This window comes from Eurosta solidaginis, chromosome 1 (genome assembly GCF_040869045.1).
Source record: "Eurosta solidaginis isolate ZX-2024a chromosome 1, ASM4086904v1, whole genome shotgun sequence".
NCBI lineage: Eukaryota > Metazoa > Arthropoda > Insecta > Diptera > Tephritidae > Eurosta > Eurosta solidaginis.
In genome coordinates, this window is record NC_090319.1 from 299,091,821 (window position 1) to 299,100,707 (window position 8,887).

Below are 8,887 nucleotides of genomic sequence, written 5' to 3' on the forward strand. Positions count from 1 at the left end.
ACTCAACCAGCTCGATAATATTATATGACCCACCAAAAAGATGTAGTAATAGCCTACCGAATTAATGTTATACGAATAGGAAGTGCCTTTTGGACGGTGTCCGACGACGCGATCCTTGTTTCTATCTCGAAATATCCTAGTAGATCTGCTATCAATGGAAATAACCGACCTGTTTGATATTGGAACCGAGCAATCATCTGGTGATGCTAAGAAAAGCGCAAGGTCACGAACTATAGCTAGGTGGCAAGAACAGTGGGAAGAATCGAGGAAAGGACGCTGGACCTTCACGTTTCTTCGAAATATAGAGGTATGGTTTCAGCAGAAGCACGGCGAACTAAGCTAAAAACATGCAAACAGATATTGAGTTTGCACGGCGGTTTCAAGGAGTATTTACATAAGCTTAGGATAAAGGAGGATATATTCTGTTCACATGGTCCCACCGAAGTGGAAACGCAGAATATGTATGGTTTCATTGGCCACGTTTACTCAACGAAAGGCATTCTGTACATAGAGTGTTTGGAGTAAAACCTTCCATTATGAATTTAGTTCCCCTAATGTGCAGGCAAATAGATAGTTGGACTGATGTGAGCAAATTGGTCTTGCTTTTTATGATTGATGCATGCTGAGTGTGGGCACAGAGAAATACCCATGCGAAACACTGGCGATTAAAACGCCTTTCGCCCATGACATTATGCCTAACGGCGGTCCCACGGGTTTCATTGGGCTTGTTGAGGGCAGTGCGCTGCTCCAACGTCCCAGGAAGAAGAAAAGTAGGAGCAAGAGAAAAATTGACAGGAAAAGGTAAAAGCGGAGAGCATAATGAGGAGCAAATATGAACGATATAAAGTACGTAAAAACCTTTTAATTTTATGAATGTTAGCCCAAGTTTGAACAGGGCACTAAGCCGTTGATTGCCACTTTACAATTATTATAACTCTTTACTTAAATAATATTTTTCCAATAGATTCCACGTTGATCTCCGTCCATATCCCATCATCTTACGTATCGATCGTGAATTGGAGGCTAATCCAGCTTTTCGCGCTGCTCATCCTTCCAACCAACCTGACTGTCCACCGGAGCTGCCAAACAAATAGAATTTTCCGTCAACAACTGCAAAGCGCCGCAAAACTAAAAAGTGATCGTCGCAAACAGCACAACAAGAACAACAACCGTAACAAGACCAAAAGCTAAGAAATGCGTTGAACCAATGGAGGGCGCAAAAAATTACAAACATAAATACAAGAAATGTGGCAGTTTAAAGCAGTTGAACAAAACGAAAAGTAAAACAGTGAAGAATAAAATACTGGAGAATATTTACAAATGTACATACAAACTTAAAGTTCAAACATTTAGTACAGATTAAATATGCAAACATTAAAACAAATAATGAAATGGAGTAGTCAACCCTAAGTAAGTTATAAAATTGCAAGCATATAAGAAGAAGAAAAAGAAGAAAAAACCTATGATAAAAAATGAAGATATATTCCATACATTTGTACATATTTATACATATATTAACTCGCCAAATTTTTGTAACGTCGGAGCAAACAAAAGAAAGATAAATTTTTCATAAAATTTGGTATGTAATTAAAGTTAAAGCTTTTGTAACGGTTTTTCGATGACTTCCTCGTTTTTCTTTAGAAGTCTTTTTCAAATTGGGGTTCTGTTAAAATTATAGAATCTCTTTTTTTTTACTTTTTTGGTACCGGCTATTTAGTTGATAACTATTTCTTTTCATCCTAAAAATTCTGCAAAATAATTTTTCAATTATTATGCGTTAATCCTTTTAATTTCTATTTTTCCCCATTTTTTTCTTTCTGGACAAAAAAATATTTTCCTTCGGACGAATAGCCACTACCTTACTTTTATGTAACCGGTTACTTTTTAAGACCAGATACTTCTACAGAGCAAGTTTCTTTTTCGGTCCGTTTACTTCTTTGGAACCGTTTACTTTTAAAAACTGATTGTTTTTAAAACACAGGTACGTTGTAAGACCTGGCTATTTTTTGCGACCTGTTACTTTTTACGAACATGTTTTGGATCTGGTTATAGTTTTTAACAGGCTTGAGAACTAATAGGTTTCAATATCGTTTTTTTAAACAATAAGCTTTTCAAACTGGTTTCTTTTTTAGAATTAGTAATTTTCAAAAAACTGTTTTTTTTTTAACAGTTGGTTTAATGAAATAAGTTTCGTTTTTGAAGCGGCTAGTTTTTTTAAACCGGTTAATTTTGAGATCGATACCTTTTTTGATACTGGTTATTATTTTGAAACCGGTTATATTTTAAGAATTGGTTATACCGGTTTTTAGAACTAGTAAATTTCAATTTCGTCTTTAAGCCAATAAACCGTTTATATTTTAGAACCGGTATTTTTTTTAAACCGTTTACTTTTTGAACCCGCTACTCTTTTGAAGGTGTTTTCAAAGTATAACCGGTTTAGATTAAATTTTTTTAAGACTGCTTTGTTTTTCGTAAAGGTCATTTTCTTTGAACCGACTGCTTTCGCCAATTTTGAAAACGGTTACTTGCTTCGAATCAGCTGCTTTTGTGGAACCCACTATTTTTTGTGAACCGATAAAAAATATTGTTTTGAAACCAAGTACCTTTGGGAATGCTAACTTTTTTTGAAACCAATTTTTTTTTTTTTATTATTAATTTTTTGGATTTGGAAGATTTTTTTGATGTGTTAAATTTTTTGGTAGTTTAAACTTTTTTGTTTACTTTTTTTTTCTTGAACCGATAAATTTGTTTAGACTGATTGCATGTATTTGGAACCCGGTAGATTTTTGGCACATCTCGTAATATTTTGAACCTTCTTAATTTCATTGAGACTGATTTCTTTTTTATTAACCAGCCAAAAATAAAAACTTTTAGGAGATCATAAAAATAGTGCAGGAAAAATCCTGAAAATAATCCTGACATATTCCAGAAAAAATTAACGAAAGATCTCTAAATATATCCTCGAGGTTTTCACGAAAACCGTACTGGCAAAAAGTTTAAAGCGATCTCGAAAAAATTTGAAAAATGATTTTGATATAATCAGAAAAATGTCTCGAACAAATACCGACGAGATCTCAAAACTTATACCTAAAGAATTTAAATAAATAAAAAGAAAATAAGGTCGCTAAGTCGTCTCTAAATTGTTCCGAAGTGATTCAGCAACAATGCTCATATATTTCTCAACAGACCATAACTGCATGCATTACAGTACAAAGATCATACTTAAATGAACAAAATCTACTACCAAAAAAGGTACGAAGCTCATCGAAAAAAGGACCGTACTGCTTTCTAAGAGTTCCAAAAATCATATCGAAAAGGATCCCGAAGATGTTTTGAAAACTATGTATAACAAAATCTTTTTGAAAACAACCAAGAAATATTTGCATACTAACAAACAAATAGTACCGCAATTAACAAAAAAAAAAAAAAAAAACTATCAGAAATGAAACCCAACGCTGAGCAAAACTTGAGCCTCAAGAATCGAGTTCCATTCATGAAACAATTAACTTCCGTTTTTGTATTATGATATATTCATAATTATCGTTTTAATGGAGGGTGAATTATTTTGAAGCATTGCTATCGAACAATTAAATTCTATCGTTACTAGAGATGGTAAAATTAGCCCCTGATTGTTATTGAACATTAAATAATTAATTAAAACACCCTAATGTACAGTTCCAATGGTAAATATTGATTTTCTGACTTTAGTCTTTTTAAGGATACATCGATAATACCCCGGCATAACTGATCGTATTGCAATTGGTTACACTGATACACAAATAAGAACACTGCTTCTTTTTTCCATAGATCCACTAATGTATTCCGACTAGCTGTATCTGAGGTTTACTTGGCATGCGCCCCCACAATTTCAATTAAATTGCTAAAAAAAAAATTTCGAGAATAGTGTTTTGAATGCTTCACCAAGAAACATTTTATAGGCGCAATGGTCTGACTTTGGAGTTCGTTTGGCACTTTCATTCAAGTCAGTTTCAAGTAATATGTGAAAAAGTTTAAGAAATCGAAAAAACAGGTCTTAGGTTCAGATTCAGCACATCGACATTTATTTTCATTCGCCTGCTTCATTAGTTTTCGCATGCGCTTGCAATACGCAACCGCTTTTGAAATACGTAATCAAAATCTAAAGTTTATTATCCCCAATAAGGTGAGTCGTATCGAAACTCAGTGCCACAAGCACTCACCTCCAGCTGAATACTTTCCAATGTGTAACAGTCGATCCAAACGAAGTATTCGAATACGTCAGGAAAATAAGCTTACGTCGAAACAATGGGGCTGAACAATAATCCTATCCCATTCGTAATCTCCAAATAATCAATGTAGATAAGAAATATATAGTGAACAGATGTACATACCTAAACGATTTTTAAGATAAATATAAAATAAAAAAATGAAAAAAAACCCCTTATCTGAACGATCGGTTGTATGGGATATATATTAGATATAAAGGAAGGATATATAGGAAATCTTCTATGATATATTAGAATATATATCACCAAGTTTCACGTTTTTATATTGGAAACTAAGGGAGAAATGGCCAAAAATCTTTCTACCTGAACGATCGGTTGTATGGGATATAACTATATATAGCTCCGATCAAAGTGATTTTTTCAGGACATATTCTATGATATATTAAAATATATATCACTGAGTTTCACGTTTATACTTTCTAAATTGCGATAGGAATGACCAAATCGTCTTATCTCAAGGATCGGTTGTATGGGAGATATATGTTATAGTGGTCCGATCCTACCGGATCCGACAAATGTCTAATATAATACAAAAATACATCCTTGTGCCAAATTTCATTGAGATATCTCAAAATTTGAGGGACTATTTTGCTTTCAAAAAGACAGACGGACGGACAGACGGACATGCCTTTATCAACTCAGTTCGTCACCCTGATCAATTCGGTATACTTAATGGTGAGTCTGTCTTCTATATTTCTCAACGTTACAAACATCGGACCAAAGTTAATATACCATTTCATGTTCATGAAAGGTATAAAAATCGCATAGTTCGAAACTTATTTGCATTTCCTCGCCTGTCAACCGTATACCATAAAATGTTCTACCAACTAAGATTTGGCGATATGCTATATGTACTAGTATGCACAATATTTAAAGAGTTCTCCTAAAAGATATATCAAGATTTATAGCAAGCAATGCTAATAAAAAAAACAACAACAAAAATTGTGAAAAATTATCTAAAAGAAAATTTAAATGTGAATGCTAAGTAATCATTTGGAAAGTGAAAACAAAAGCATTAAAAAAATATTTTGGCAAAAATGTGAAAACTATCTAAAAGATATGAAAACGTTTTTTTGTTGTAGAAATCACACAAGAACTTACACACGAATATATATAGTTTAAGCGCTATGCGCTATTTTTTAAAAATCTATATGAATATAAAGGCAGAAAAACTTTTATAAGTTAATCATTTATTTTTTTATGAAAAAAAAGATCATTCAAGGAAGTGAAAATTGTGTACGAAAAGCAAAATTAAATTCAGGGATTTTTAAGTATTTATTCAAATTTTTCTATAACTAATAATGCATATAGGAGAAAAAAAAACTAAAATTACATGAAAGTCACTACTTGTAAGAATGCGCGTTAAAAGAGCATACAAAAACTAGTAAAGAAATACAAAACAGAAATTAAAAAAGTACAAAATACAGTAAAATTAAAATTTTTTAAAAGTAAACATTTAAAGTAGAAATACAAATTTTGCTTGCTAATTTCCTATAACTGACAAACAAATAGACTTACATTTAAAAAGCAAATATTCAAGTCATTAAAACAAAGAAAAAATATATAAACAAATTGAGAAAATTTAAATTTGGATTTGCAGCTTAAACTTTTTTAATGGATTTCTTATCTTTTTACTCATCAGAGTTCATTGCATTTTAGAAGCTTAATTTAAATAAAAACGCAGACTTAACATTTGTAAAAATAAATTTTGTTAAGCAAATTTGGAAATTAATTTTTAAACAAACATTACTTCTTGTTCCCACGCATTGTGTGTAATTTTTTCAATTAATTCTGAATTCTTGGTATTCCCTGAGGAAGATGCTAAAATGAATCGAAACGCCTGAGCCGAAAAAGTTAACCTCTGTTTTATTTAACGTAATAAGCGGAAGAGCTCCATGATAAGCAATAATTAGTTCTCAAATCTAGCTTAATAAAACTAATTATAAAATTGGAAATTTTAAAAATAATTTGGTAGATTTTTTCTATATTTCGAATACATTTCAAATCTCCAATTTGTATGATTTCACCACAGTGTCTGGTTCCCATTCTACCATGTAGTGCAGATTTCTTTTTTATACCAACAATTAATAATAGAAATATCTCAATATCTTCAAAACAGCAAGTAGTTTAACTTTTTTTTGCAATTTTTTTTATTCGAAAACTTCTTTTGACTATAATGTTTTCAACATGAAACTTTAACTGTTCTCTTGATACTCAGTAAGGAAGTTCAGAATTTTGTGCATTTGACGTTGGAAACGTGGCTATAGCAAATATAAGCTACGGATCATGAGCAACTTTTTTCATTCAAAATTTTCTCTTTGCACGTTTTGTTTTGTTCTGACAGTTGATGATTTGCTATTCAATATTGAAAAAATAGACGACGGTTTTTGGTGTTGCGTTTTTGCAGTGACGTAGTAAATTCGTTGCCGTGTATTTTATTAGTGTGCTGCAAAAGATATGCTACGGAAGTTTGCAATGCAATGATGCTAGACCATTTGCACAAAACACTGAACCCACTTAATATATGAAGCCAATTCCATACAACAAAAACAAATTTGTGCATTTACTCATCAATATCTTTAGCATAAATAATAATTCTAATAAAAAATCAATAGTAATACCTAATATATATATCATTAAAAAATAACATATATATGATAGATTTATGGAGGATTCAAGATTGCTACAAAATTAAAGTTCAATACGCCCTAATAGAGCAAGAGCCCGTGACGCCAGACCTTCGTTATTTTATAAAAGTTGAAATTTCGTCAGTGCATACTTCCAACTGAAGCAGGATTGTTCGTCTATTATAAAACTTGAGTCATAGTGGCTTTAACAGATATCGTGCAAACATTTTGCAGAAAAATAGACCTTTCTTTCGTCACTTTATAAAGACTGATTTTCATATATGGTTTTCGTCATGATATAAGAAGCCATTAGCCTCATTGCCAGACACTTTCCATAGTGGCTTTGATTTGCCAGACACTTTTAATCCTTCTGAACTTCAAAGAACATCGAAGCAATTTTATACTGAACTTAGAATACAAAATTTTAAAACAAAAACTTTTGAAATTTTGTTTGCCGTATAAAACTTTCAGCTTATGAAAAAGTATTTAGATTTATGAAAAAGTACAGTTTTGCATTATAAAAAGTGTCTGGCTGTACAAAGCCACTATGGAAAGTGTCTGGCAATGAGACTAGTTGCTTCTTATATCATGACGAAGACCATATATGAAAATAAGTCTTTATAAAGTGACGACAAGGTCTATTTTTCTGCAAAATTTTTGCACGATATCTGTTAAAGCCACTATTACTCAAGTTTTATAATAGACCAACCATACTGCTTCAGTTGGAACTATGCATTGACGAAATTTCAACTTTTATAAAATGACGAAGGTCTGGCAGTCACGGGCTCTTAGACTATAAATTGTATTCAAATTTTAAATCTGCATGCGAAAATTTCAGACACTAAAACAAAATTTTTTTGAAACTTTAAATGTGAAATTGAATTAAATATGTGATGGAATCAAATACGATTGTTTCCTCAGCTCTGGTATAGTTAAAGTTGAAAATCTCTATATGTATAGTATGTGCTTTGTTAAATGAACAAACAAGTTTTTTGGATATTAAATACTCACTGCACAGATACTTACATACATAGAAAAGTAACAGAGAAAAAACACAGTAAAATTCATACAAATATAAATGTATGTTATTTAGGTATTTTAAAACAAAGAGTAAAGTTTAAGCTGATATAAGAAACCAAAACATTATATGATGAAAAAGTTAAGCGTTGATCTTAATAGGATGTCTTTTCATAAACACAAAAACTTTCTGATCTAAAGAAATCATTATCATACGAAAATTTTAATGAGTAAATATTAACAAAACGAAAAATATCACAGTAATTTTATTATTAAGGCAGTTTCATTGGTTGAGGGTGTTTTTTTTTTTTTTTTTTTTTTGCCGTGCCGGCCGGTGAAAGAGGTGAGACGGAACTTTTGTGCTTATTCTTCTTTCGTTACAACCCTTTAGTTGAACAATGAATTTGTAGGCACGATTGATGTATCATTATGATATCTCTTTGAGGTACGGAAGTAGGTACTTGCTTAAAATTTTGCATTTGATATTGGCAAGAGCTGAATTCTCACAGAGATAAAGCGACCATATCTTGATTCCGTTTGAATCCTGCCCCCTCAGCATCAGCATGCATTATTGAAAGATATTCCCATTTATATTGTTCTATCGGTTAGGTTAGGTTAGGTTGAACTGGCCGGTCCATGAGGGCCTCGCATAGACTGAATGTGTCCTTAGTGTTGCTAGAAGTTTATTTTACAAAATAACTCCATCCTCTTGGCAAATACTAGAAGCTTTCGAGGAATTAAGCCACTTGCTGCTTCTAGATCTGAAAGCTGTATCACGCCTAATAGCTGGAGTTCTAGCCTAGCAAGTGCAGACCAAATCAAGTTTCAAAAAAATCAACTCCATGGCTCTTTTTCTAACCTGCTGTTTTAGAAGATAATTCGGGCTACAAAAATAGTTTGCCCTTTATTAATATTTTATATGAGTGTGCAATCGCTGGCGCATGCTAACGATGAATACTATCACTGGCGTTAATATCC

At 32.0% G+C, this 8,887-nt stretch overlaps 1 protein-coding gene across 2 annotated transcripts in view; it reads left to right on the forward strand.

Moving 5' to 3' along the window:
- LOC137237508 (probable maleylacetoacetate isomerase 2) overlaps positions 1 to 8,181 on the forward strand; it is a 37,173-nt gene extending 28,992 nt beyond the window's left edge. For both annotated transcript variants that reach the window (XM_067761196.1, XM_067761195.1), the window contains one exon: positions 965 to 8,181. In XM_067761196.1, the coding sequence (XP_067617297.1) occupies positions 965 to 1,094 (130 nt within the window). In that variant the 3' untranslated portion in view covers positions 1,095 to 8,181. The remainder of the gene's footprint in view (positions 1 to 964) is intronic.
- The last annotated feature ends 706 nt before the right edge of the window (positions 8,182 to 8,887 follow it).